Source organism: Amblyomma americanum, chromosome 3, assembly GCF_052857255.1.
Source record: "Amblyomma americanum isolate KBUSLIRL-KWMA chromosome 3, ASM5285725v1, whole genome shotgun sequence".
Lineage (NCBI taxonomy): Eukaryota > Metazoa > Arthropoda > Arachnida > Ixodida > Ixodidae > Amblyomma > Amblyomma americanum.
Genome location: NC_135499.1, coordinates 112,392,279 through 112,405,496, shown reverse-complemented (window position 1 = coordinate 112,405,496; position 13,218 = coordinate 112,392,279). Strand labels below are relative to the sequence as shown.

The 13,218-nt window shown below is 44.9% G+C and overlaps 1 protein-coding gene across 1 annotated transcript; it reads left to right on the top strand.

Moving 5' to 3' along the window:
* Positions 1-1,458, top strand: LOC144124011 (uncharacterized). The gene is made up of 2 exons (XM_077656692.1): positions 1-241; positions 1,037-1,458. Exons 1-2 carry the CDS (start codon positions 1-3, stop codon positions 1,456-1,458), a joined length of 663 nt encoding a protein of 220 aa, XP_077512818.1.
* Positions 1,459-13,218: the final 11,760 nt, after the last annotated feature.

The following is a 13,218-nucleotide window of genomic DNA, read 5'->3' as shown; positions in this document are numbered from 1 at the left end:
ATGGAAGACACCTTCAAATTTCGTCCGCACGTCGCTGGCCCGAAGGACCAGGAGACTATTCAGCAGGGTTCTCAGCAGGCTGTAGGCGGAAGAGGTCCTGCGGTGGCCAAAGCAAACCGGAAGAAGAAGGCCGCACCCCGAAAGAGGCGCCACTCCAAGGACCACCGCCGCAGGCGCACGTCAAGCGTCTGCACTGCGACCACCGCCGACAGTTCATGCTTCCTGAAACCAGTTCAACAGGGTAAGCGGCACGGTGGGTTCCGGGTGCTCGGACATGGGGACCGTAGAGCAGGCATAGCATTTTAGATATGTCGAAAGGTAACGTAGTTGGAGTTAGCCTCAAGATGTGTCGCATTTTTATTCATTGCCGTTAACAGGAAATTATGCACATGCTGGCCATCTTGCGTGTGAGTGCCTGAAAAATCTGTTTTCGAGACTTCCTACCTTCTCACTCTGCTGAGCAACCGCTTCGGCAGCTTTATTCGACATATAGAACGTCGTGCTTTGAGGCTTCTAGGTATGTTTTGAAAAGAGATCAGTTTACTTTCGTGATATATTTTCGGCCTTTCAAGCTGTAGTGTAACTTGTCCTGACGAAGGACCTAGCAGTTTGGTATATCTATAGCGCACTGAGATCGAGACAGTATATTTCTTCACTCCTATGTCCACTAGAAAACGAAGCACTCATTTCAAAGGCTCGTTGGCTTTAACGTTGAGCTCCTGAGTACGAGCTCAAAGCTTGGAGCCCTGCGCCAAGATCCTTATGCATTCGCAGGACACCCGGAACGCATAGGCGAGAAAGATTTTGTGCCACAGCGTGTTGCATGCTCCAGGCAAACCGATAATAAAGAGCAGCCCGGTGACACCGCGTCGTAGCTGCTAGTAACTATACGTGCACTGCTTTAGCGTAATCAAAATAGTTCGCCGCAGACCTCTTTACCATAATCGTAAGAGGATGCCGCAGAGTTCAAATACGCGCAAAGAAAGCGGTCGTCGCAATAACTACAACGAGGCATCTGCGTTTCATGATTTCGCAGTGGACAGCCTATCGTGCACAGGAGGAAAGCAGGACCGCAGCGCCACGGATGCAATCAGTCAACCGAAGCACACGGACCCAAGTTCCAGCATCAGTCAGGCCAAGACGACCTTAGAGGCTTCGCAGGTGGAACTCGACGAATCAATGTGGCCGCTCTCCTCGCCAATGCCGCTGTCACCAGTCACCGCTGTCCTTTCACCACAGTCTCCTTCGTTCCATGTGGCTGGAGGCGCTCTGGAAGAACACAAAGCGGAGCCCGGCGACGTCTTCCCGACTTCCGGGACATCGGAAATTCCTTGGTCCCCTGTGAGTGCTGCCATCTTTTGGGCACTGACGATGAGCAGGACAGAGAAAAGCGCAGTTGGAGTGGCACCACGCGAACGGAGACGCAGGCTATGGAAGGACAGTACAAGCGCTCAGTAGAAAATAAAAATTTTATTGTAATAACAATAAATTCATTTTGGGGAAAAGAAATAGTGCAGTATCTGTCTCATATATCGTTGGACACCTGAACCGCGCCGTAAGGGAAGGGATAAAGGAGGGTATGAAAGAAGAAAGGAAAGAAGAGGTGCCGTAGTGGAGGGCTCCGTAATAATTGGCCACGACCTCACAGTTTGGCCACCCTGGTCGCACCGCATCACGTTACCAACCACATGACTGGTCACGTGACGAGCCACGTGACAACTAACCAGACAACTAGACTAACCTGGATTTGCAGTCAAGAATAACCAAGGGTATCCAAGCTATGCCTTAGCTTTCGCTGCGTATATCCTTGCATAGCCGAGCTAAGCCACTGCCAATTTTGCACAAAATGCCTTACATGCGCAGTCCAAGTCATAGTTGAGAACAGCATAAGAGCGGTGAGTTGAGCTTGTTGGTTCACGATAATGTTGGTAACAGCGTAAAGACGAGACGACACAAAAATCGCGCCACAAGCGGTGACTGGCAACTGGCATTTTGATTTCCAAAGGACATCTATATATACCGCATCACCTCAAACAAAAGCACACAGATTCAAGATACACAACACTGAATGCATAAATGATAGGCACGTACCTCGATATGATAAGATAAAATTTGTGCAGTTGCTAAAAAAACGAGAAAAACTAAAACAACTGTGAATGGTGACACAGTGAACCGAGATTAAGGAATGCTCAACTCCTAGCTTGGCGCAAGTCTTGGATATCATGACCAAGAAATGCTGTTTTTTTAGTAGCAACGTAATGAATGACGCATTTACACTTGTTCTTATTTTGCTCAGTTTTAAGCAAATGTACAGCCACTTTTTTTTCATTTCATCATACCGAAGCACGTTCCTACCAATCACCATTCAGTGTTGTGCGCCTTGAATCAGTTTGTGTCCTTTTTTCCGGCGATCCGGTATATATACATGTGCTTCTGAAATAATTCCAGTTGTCAGTCTCTGCTTGTGATGTGTTTTTTCGGTCGTCCCATCTTCGCGCTGTAGTCCACACGGTTAAGAACAAATGTGCAAAAAGGGCACGTGAAACCGAAAAACAAGTTGAAAAGCAATCATGTGGTAAAAGCATTTTCCATATAGGCTTTTCTTTGCTTTCTTTGCCTGCATCTCCGTTCTCCTGGCGCCACAACAGTATGCATCCGTGCCAACTCGACTAAGTGTTCACACTTTCACTGTTGGAGGGCATTCCAAATATTTAATGTATTAGAGCGCAGCATCTACAGAAGCTTCCTCTTAGCTAGTCACTCTTTTTTGGTAAAGGACAAAGTAAACTAACCATGACGCGGGCGCAAATTTTAAGACCAACGCCAAACCTCCTCAAGCATTTATAAGAGGGCAAATTAGACCTCGTCAACACCGGGATGTCATAACTTCACAATGCCCGCAATACTACAGATTTATATTTCAAGCTCTTATGAACATAGCGGTAGCGCGATGATCGTTACGTGTGGTTAAATGGGAATGCATTTTCTGAACAAACTTCTCTCTGGTAACCGACGACTTTCGTTTCGGGCGTAGTATTCGGTGTCTTTATCCATCGGCTTCATAGACAGCATTGACCATCGGGACACAGTTTACATCGTCCATACTTCGACTAGGTTCTTTCGGCTTGCTGCCGCATGGATTTCAGCTTTTTAGCTGCCTTCCTCTCTAGTCAAGTTCGCGAAATTGTCTCGTACAAAGTAGACCACTTGGGACCAGGAAGTCATCGCACTAGACAAAGGTTTCAGTGCAATAGTTGCAAAGACAGGTGGCCGAGTTAGCTAGGCGACATCTTTGTGTTGGGTTATATGGCCCATATGAAACTAAGGTCATCATGAGCCGAGCTCGCCAGGCTACATTTTTAAGTAGCAGCTCATAAACATGCGAACTGGTCACCAGGCAAAGAGACTGAACTGGCGCTTATAACGCCGGGACCCAGGTCGACTTTTTTACAGCGACAGCTGTTAGGACTACGTTTCCTGTTTGTGCGGCGTCGGTGTGGTCGTGTCAACACACCAGATGCAACGGGTCACGCCAACTGGTCGGAAGAGAGTGACGTCACGCATGGCATAGCGCCACGCTTACTCAGAAGAATGCCGGTCACTAAGTGGCTCGAACACAAAGGCGTCGTTCTTGATTCGATTGTGTAACACATGGATGGATACATACATGTTCATATGGGTGGATAAGGGAAAGTTCTGGACTGTGCATGCTATTTACCCAGAGTTATCAAACATTACGACGCGCCGCCGTGTCTGTCGCTGAAGTTTGCTTTACCAGATGGGTAAAGTTCCTGTCTTTTATCCGTAAACGCAATATCCGCGAGCCGATTTCCTTTGTTGTAGAGGGGGGCTTGATAAGAGGTTGGAAATACTGGGACGACATCCGAATTACGTGAGAGTACGTGACAGTATGAATATTCGGTGGATGGGCGTTCATGCTCTATGAACCGAACGTTGCTGCACCGTCTACTCTGGCCAACAGGAACGCTGCTCTGCTTGGCAGCGCAATTTGATGTAATATTGATTCCACCCCACGATACAAATGTCCCAAATTGGCGGCTTCTGAGAGCGTTTCTTGATTTTTTGCATTACTACGTTATTCTGCTAATACATAAATACCAATATGATATTGTACTACTGCATTTATTTTACCAACATGTTAACGTCGAAGTGATCTGTGACTGTAGCATCGTGTGAAAATTCGGTACACAGTCGGGGACCAAAGTCTGTAGGGTGCGTGAGCGGCATCCGAAGCCGACATCTCTGTTATTAGCAGGTGTTTCGACACATGCGCTCTTGCGAAGGTTAAAGCCTGACACATTCTGTAGCGCGCGCTATTGAAATTAGAAACCTGTTGGCCGACCTGGCACTTTGTGCCTAGTTCCCGCGTTTTGCATACTTTTGTCTCCGACACCGTATCACACGCGATGTCCCGGCAAAAATCCTTCCCTGTCTATTCATTGTGCCTGCTGCCTTTTCATATGCCTAATCACCTTCTGGCATGCGCTACATATGCATTTGTGACGTGATCCTAGTTATCATCTGCCTTTAAGGTATACAATCATCTGTGAATTGTTTCGGTCTGCCCCAACGACTCAAATGCCAACTTAAATTACCACAGTCCATGCCACCTCCTTCTCTATTAAGTCCAAACCCCACATCGTAGAATCAGAGTTAAGCTTCTGGTTTAAGATTGAGCAACGCCCGAAGATCAGCACTACCAGTGCATATCAGTGACTACGCCTTTGGTTAACTACAAAAGGAAGGCGTGTCCAAAACACATTTATCTCATGTTTGCTACAACACAACCCATTTTAAAAACTGCTCACTTTTTCAATTTTGTTTCCAATCGAACACGAGATGGCTCTGGAAGCAGCGTCGCTCTACGAACGAGGTATTGGAGGCTTTTCTGCAAAGTTTTCTTGTTGTTATCGGGATATATATTACAAAAGCAAAATAATATATAATGGGAGCAAAATGCGCTGCCAGCCGCGGGAACTGCTATGTACTATTTCAAGCACCTTCCCTGCAGCGCAAGGAAATAAAAAGGGGCAGTAAGGCGACAGCGAGAAAAGAAACGGAAGAGTTCTTTACACTGTTCAAAAATAAATGAAAAGTAAATATGTCGTCGCCGCTATTCCACGAGAATTCGCGCATTGTTCAAATTAGTACAGCGCACGAGCAAATACTGCATATATGCACGAGTAAATGCTGTGTATACAAACAACCGGACGCGTAGAGTCCTGTTTATGATGAATCGTGGGCGGCGCACTCCACAAGCAACAAGGGTGGGGCGCTCTGTTGCGTGTCTTCCATGACAAGCTCACGCGCAACTTTGTCACTGCGCGTACTGTTTGGCATATTTCGCAGGTCTCGGTCAATCTGCAGGATCATCGTTGGAGTGGCGCCGCTTCGAACACCGACAAGACCCAACGAAGGTCGCCAGATCGATGTGAGTAGTCCACGTGGTTCAACTTACGCGGGCTACCACGCTATTTCCACCTGGCGCGTAAAGACACAACTGTGTAAAACAATGGAGTTTTAGGGGGCTGAAAACACCAGTTGCATTATAAGGTCTCCTGTGCAGTATCAGAACGCTACTGGAAAAGTCATTCTCTGATTAGCTCCCTTTGTTGTCACACAAAAGTCGAGGATAATAGACATCGTTTTACTGAAGTAGTGCGCATTACTGGCATTGTAATACTAGTCATTATGCTTTAAAGCCTATAGAAATGTTTGCCTTTATAACCTCGGCTACACGGCAGTTTTCTTCACAATGATTGTTGAACAAATGGCATTCTCAGAAATAAAAATTGCCACACACTTTATGCACTACATTCGTATTTAAATATTGGTTTGCTCAACAAAATGCTCCAGGGCAAAAAGGAAGGAATTGAAATACCGAAACTTTCCATGAGCTGCAACACGTTGAATTGCCAGGACCAATGCATCCAGCCCCATTCCCAACCAACGACAATGCCCACAAGCGCCAGCCTAAATGTTCTCCTCCTCGTACTACCGGGGTAACAGTGTAATCTGGATAACATGCTGAATAACCTTCTCGGTAATGATATTTCCAGGCCACACTAAACGCTGACGATGAATACGACGCTGTTCACCGTGTTCAAAATGTAGCGTACGGTTGTCGTCGCGAATACTCCTCAAAACCAGTGTGGGTATCACTTTCTCTTTCTTTAATTCTGCTACTCAAGATGAGGTCGTGGGTTCGACACTGGTCTAACCTTACCTAACCGGGCACGCCACCAGCACCCGCCTTATTGCAGCTCGTCGTGTAATAGGATAGCTAAAAACACGAAGTTCACAGAAGGCGCAGAGAGCACCAGCGCTTATTCTTAACTGATGTTTATTAACCACAATACGACGATGATGTCTGAAGCAAGGAAACACACATTCAAAAAGCAAGTAACAAGTATCGTCTTGTATATATGCGTTGTCCTCGGCTATCGCGCTTTCAGATAAGAAGATTTATAACTACCAACATCCATCCTTTTTCAGTCACATCTCCTCCCCAGGAACTGGCGAATAAAAATACATGATTGATTTACAGTAATCTGCTTGTCTGAGGACCAGATGTACCAGCCATGCTGGAGACGCTTCCAACCGGTAGCCGGTCTTTTGAGAGGGGGCGCCGCTAAAAAAAGCATTTGCACATGTTATAAAAATACCCGCGAAAGAACCTTCAACGTCTAAACGGCCTCGGGTAAACAATGAGTCACGTTTCTACGTGTATTTTCCAGCAGTAAATTATATATGCGTTTACATTTTCGTTAAGGATGACACTTGTTGAAGCCTTTCATATAAGCGAACGTCTGCCTAATTCTCTACAAAAAAGTTATTATAATGAAAGGTAATGAGTTTTAGTTCAAAAAATTTTCGGGCGTAGTAATTTTTCAGTTTGAGGGGCATTTTCGACAGAATTCAGGTGGTGCATCCCAATCGGAATGCACTATTCCGGGAGAAGTACGGCAGTTTTCGTCCGCAAAAATGAGCACGCGTTCATTCCGGAACTACGCAGCTACGGAACACACTCAGCGCCGTGCATTCTTTTGCGAAACCGTGCCAAGCTTTATCCGCTTCAAGCTGTTCTCGCTTACGCAACCGGACTGAACACTAAGAGCACCCATCGGCTACTTTTCTTGCCTTAATCTCAAGCGCAGCTTGAAAATATTTACGTATCATGGAGGGGCGTGCCAGCCTTCATTGTTCCACAGTGTGTGTTTCACGTTCCGAGTGGAAATATTGAATGTCAAAAGTAAGCTATTAATGACTCGTCCAGGCTTCGAGAGGACCGATTGATACGTGGCGAAGTAATATGGTTTTGATGGCACACAGCTTCCGCGGATTCTTCAGGGTTGAACGTCATGCATGAAGCTAAGTTCGCATACACAGTATACTAAGTCCGTTCGTGGCCCGATGGGTAGGTTGCTACCTGCCACTCTGGCTACTGAAATAAATTAGTGAGGGAAGTTAAAAAGAATTATTCAGGAATATTGCCCAGTACGCACCACACTGGCTAGTGACAGATGGCGTCGCCATTCCGCGAGCACAGACCTATCTAATGCTAACGCAGGAATTAACTCGAAAGTAGAATGCCACACAGCCGACGCCTTATCTCTGCTGGTAGAGCCCTGTATGCTCCATACAAATGTTGCAGCTTCGGATCGCACTGGGATCATGCAATGGTTTTAAGAATTACTCTCCAAACATTCTTTCAGTTAAAACTATTACACTGTCAACTTTCCATTGATCATCGCGGCAAATTAAAAAAAAATCTTTCCCCGATACTTTCATGGCTTTGGTGAGTATTGACTTCCTTCACATGACAGGTTTGTCATAAGCCTACGGTATCAGCTCATCCCCCGCTAATGGCAATTTTTCGGTTAGGAAACTTTTTCTACTGCATCTAAAGCAGTTATGTCGCATTCGAGGAAATCTGCCCTTCTTCAGGAAGTTTGAGGACTAAAGTTTGGCGAAGCAGCGTCAGCGGTGGCCTAGGGGTGGCAGCATCCCCTTCCCCAGTTCCGTTGGATACCCACCGGGGATACAGAGCGCAGAAGCCATTTCTAGTCTGCAGCTCGCTTTATCTAATGTGAAATGCTTGGGAAATTGGTATTGGACGCCACCTTGTGCAGGCGAAAAATACGCTGTGTCATGGCGCTCTTTCGCTACAGATACCATTGCGCAATGCAAATTCATCATTCCCCATCATCAAAAGTGTCGAAAACAAATTGTTTGTCGTATTTCGAACGAATCATTTTATGGAATACACGTAAAGAAAGGATACGTAGTAATATACACAATAGGGTCTTATTGTCCGTTTACTCTTCTGGGTCTCCAATTGGATAATATACACAAAAATACAACCAAAACAGCACGTTCAATAATTTTACAGGAGACATTAGGATTATTTATCAAAAGAGCGCAAAAAATAACATAAACTTTTTGCTTGTCAAATTTAATTTTTCAACAACAGTCTCAATCTAATAAAAGTCTGAAGTGATTTCAATGGCAATCGCAAAGTACTCCGAAACTTTACTGGTCATAATCGGTGTGAACATTTGGTCGTACAAAGATGTAATTGTAGCAAACCTACCTGTATTGTGATTACTTAAGCGATTGTGATCGGTTAATTTCTACGGTACTTGATTGTTGAGAAGATGACGAAGGAATAAATGATGAACAGACATTATTTTCGTGAGGCAGAGAACTTCTCTTAGAGCGCGAAGGAATGTTTGTGATCATACGGCCGGATTAAGCAACAGTCCTAGACGTGTGATCACAACGAACTAAGGCAAAGCAGTAAGACGATACCGCCTGTTAAAAAAAAAATTCCCGCGCCTTGAAAAGTGTGCTTATAAAAAAGTTTTGTTTTCTTCAGATAACTAATGTTCGAATTAAATTTGAGATGTGCGTCAAGTTGAATACTACAAAAGTACACATGGTAACACCAGAGAGTAAAATGTATTTTTTTTAACTTTTTTATTTATTTATTTCAACATACTGTCAACCCCAACCTGGGTTTTTACAGGGGTGGGCGGATGTCAAAAAATACCCAACTTACAGATAAAACAATTATAGAACAGTAAGCAGTTGTACAATGAAAAGGATGGGCTACTTAAATCAAGAGAAGAACAAATAAATTCGGGGTAATCAGTAATACAGAACACAGTATATATCACGAACATTTGAACAATATTTAGTCAGTTTTGTGGCAGCATACTCAGCTCGGCAAGCTCCAAAAATTTGAGGATTGTCGGCTGCATTACAATCGAAGCGTCGAGGGCATTCCATTCGCGCAATTTGGGCGTGAAACAGGCTTTACAGGTAAGATGTTTTTACCGGACCTGAAAATGATAAACTTAACCTTTTAACCAATAATAATAAGTTCTTATCGCGACATGATTTTATTACACCTTCGCGTGATGTACTTATTTATAAATTATGTTGCCAATCGATTCATTGTACAATAAAATAATTCTGCCGTCAACATCATAAAACACAATGCGATGAGATAAGCTGGAACATCATCGATACAAATAATAAAAAAAATGCAGACACCAGCAAGATGACCCTCTGTTTTTGATTGGATAAGTAACATTTCAGAAACGTTAATGCTCGAACAGTTAAGCCATATGTTTCGTGTTTGACAAATAGCATGCTGTGATTATTAGCGTGAAACGCCTTTGGGAAATGATTACCAGTATCAAGAGACAGTCTGATATGGTCAGCTTGTGAACGAAATGGTACGTCCGTAGGCGGTTTAGAAAAAAACCGAAACTGAGAATTGAACAAGTCAAAATTTGTGGAATGATTTCTAATGTTTGGCAAATAAATGTTCATTGGTTTTACCAAAGGAAAAAAAAATAAAACTCATCAGTAGTTTCTGCGCTCGTCATCAGCTCATCTCTTTCATCGTGATGGCAAGCCTTTCATCTCTTCTCTGTTCATCTCTTTCATCACACCCATCGCCGTGTGCTGTGTCTCATCTTCCGTGTCATTATTCTAGTTCATGATCCGGTAGATCGCTCGATGGCCCCGGGTCGTTTGGCGGTCTAGAAGACAACAAACTATGCAGGGCACGGGTGGGAGCACTCGTGCCAGCCGGTCAGCGCCATTCAAATCATGCCATCAGCAGCCTTCATGTTCCGCCTTCATCGCATTGCCGTCACACAGCAACATATATATTTCTGTCACCTTTCCTGAACATTGGGATGTTGTTTGCGAACTTCCGAAACGTAGGCCAAATTCCGGTTCGAAAAGAAATGAATGGCTGCGTCAGAGACCAAATCAGCGACAAGTTTCAAATCTGTGGAAGTACTATAACTTCAACCCGCATAGGCATGTTTAACGTTACAGATTGTTAACACATCCTCGGGAGTTGACCAGAAAACGTAGGAGGGTTCGGTATATCTATAACGCATTTAGTATCAGATTGTAGAATTTTTCAAACATATCTTAAAGAAAGCAAAGCATTCGCTGAAGTGGAAGTTTGGCTTTATCGCCGTGCTTCTGAGCACGAGTTCAAAGCCTCGAGCCCTGCGTTGAGATCCTCATACATTCCCAGGTAAAACGGACATGACAGGCAAGGAACATTTTGCGCTACTACGCAGTAACGTGCAGCAGGCAAACTGATATGAAAGCTTAACGGGAAGACATCGCATTAGAGTTGTTTGCAATTATACGCGCGCGCTACTTTACAGCAATCGAAATAATTGGCTGCACAGTTGAAATAGGCGCTCAGAAAACGGTCATCGAAATAATTACCATGACGACTGTTCGTTTCATGATGCCGCAGCCGGCAGCCCATCGGACAGAGGTGGAAAACAGGCCCGCAGCGCCACGGATACCATCGGCGAGAGCGACCACCAAGACCCGAGTGCAACCGTCAGTCAGGCCACGACGACCTTAGTAAGTTCTGTAGGGGACCTGGACGCATCAAAGGGCCCGTCCTCCTCGCCAACGCCGGCATCACTAGTCACCCCAACCCTGTCGCAACGGTCTCCTTCGCTTCATGTGGTTGGCGGCTCCCTGGAAGAACACGAGGAGCCCGGCGGCGTCGTCCCCTCTACCTCGACATCGGAAATTCCCTGGTCACCTGTGAGTGCTGCCATCTTTTTCGCACTGACAGAGTCTAAAGCTAAGCGGACGCAGTTGGAGTGTGTCGCGAACGGCTCAGGCTTTAGTGCCCAGCTTCAGTAGCAGCGTCGTCATACGTAATCATTTAATAGTGGTAAGGGACAAACGAAAAAAATGACCTGGATACCAGCCAAATTTTCCTGACCGGCGCCAAACGCCACCGATCGTTTGCTTATTGGAGCTAATTCGCCTTAAAATACAGCCAACCATCATACCTTCACAATGGCCGCCATAGCTCTGGTTTCCTTTTTCCTGCTATATTTGACCATTGTGGTAGCGTAAAGACTGTTGACTGTGCTTAAGTGAAAATGCGTCTTGTGAGCAAATATGAAATGGTACTTGACTTGGTTCCTACGGTTCTTGTCCTTTCCCTGGGCAAGCCCTTGAAGCCTTCTTAAACTTTACCGAAACAACGTGCTGCGCCAGGTGGCGTACGTTGTCTGAACTCCATAGAGTAACCGCAAAAGATTTGCAAGGCGTCCGCGCACGCCTTTCAAAGGTTCCGTAGGCCGTTGATTTGTTTCGTCGTAACACGTTGCCAAGAGTCAGCCCTATTGCAAAGGTGTACAGGTGAGGATGAATTAACCTAGAAAGAGCAAGTAAAATTTAAACCCGACCTCTGGAACAGCTCTGCTGCATTTTTCAGTAATTTTCTGTTTTCCTGAAATGTTTCAGCCTCAGACAAAAGTTCTTGCATTTTGCAGGCGCCTAATTAGCCAAGCATGCACTTTTCATTTTCAATTGGAGCATAGCGGATATTTTGACTCCTCACGCTACACATCACACCCCCGAAAGCAAACGATCCGTCGCTCTAGACCAGTTGGCGGAGCACAGGAAGCGAAATTCGGGAGTTGTGAGTTTTTTCTATTTTCTAATTTTAACGTTTAGCATAATTACTCTATTATTATCGCATTGATAAACACAAAAATTAAAAAAAATCTTCTATACTCCTTGCTTTAACTGGCTGTTGCCTTCCGTGATGTATGACGTAACAAAGCTCTCTTTTCTTTTCCCTTGTCTGCTATGGAGTTTCTCGGTTCTGGCAGCCTTGATGTCTTAGGTAGCATAAGATGGTTGCCGCACAGCCTCCGCCCTCACCGTTCGAAACGTTCTTACGTGGCACTGGCGGTAACACAGGATGTACTGCGTTCGGCGCAATGGATCGATGGTGAAGTTGTTGAACGCTCTCAAGTTTCGGTTACACTACACATAAACACCCCCTTAAGCACAAGATTGGCAAGTCGTCACTGTAACTGAGTTGCTACAGCACCCGGTGTGAAATTCGGAGGGCATGGATTCCGATCACACCGGTGACGTGTGGCTGCTTTTTTTCTTCCCTTTTTCTTATCACCTATATATAAGACATTTAACCTATTGTTCTTAAAATGATCAACACCAAAAATCTAGAAAAAAAAACATCCCCTATGCTCTTTGGTTTCCATTACTCTTCGCTTCCTTCAAGCGTGGTTTATGGGGTTTTGACATCCCAAAGCAACTAAGGCTACGAGGGACGCCGTAGTGAAGGGCTCCAGAAATTTCTGCCAGCAGATGTTATTTAACGTGCACTGACATCACAGAGTAGACGGAACTCTGGAATTTCGCCCCCGTCCAAATCCGAATGCCGCGGCCGGGATCGAACGCACGCATTGCCGGTCAGCAGCCGAGTGTCGTAAACACTGAGCTGCCGTGAGGGCCAGTTTTTGTCATGTATATCAAAACAAACCGCTCGTTTCTTTTCTCTTGTCTCCCCATTTGCTATTGGATAGGAAAGTATAAGGTACAAAGTTGTATTATTTTCCCTGGAATGGGCATAAAAGTACGAAAAGCTTGGTGGAATCAATTGTGGTGAACTCAGTAGGTCGCTAATAATGACAATAATGCTAATGCCATTGAATTTATGCGTGTTTTGCCACGCGAATAAAATTAAATCTTAAGTCAGTAAACTCTCGCGAATAAATTAACTCTTAAGTAAGTAAACTCTTAGCATCATTAAATTTACCCGTATATCATGGATATTAGAGTAAGTACTCCACAAGGGACCGCTGTGTATATGTACCGGTA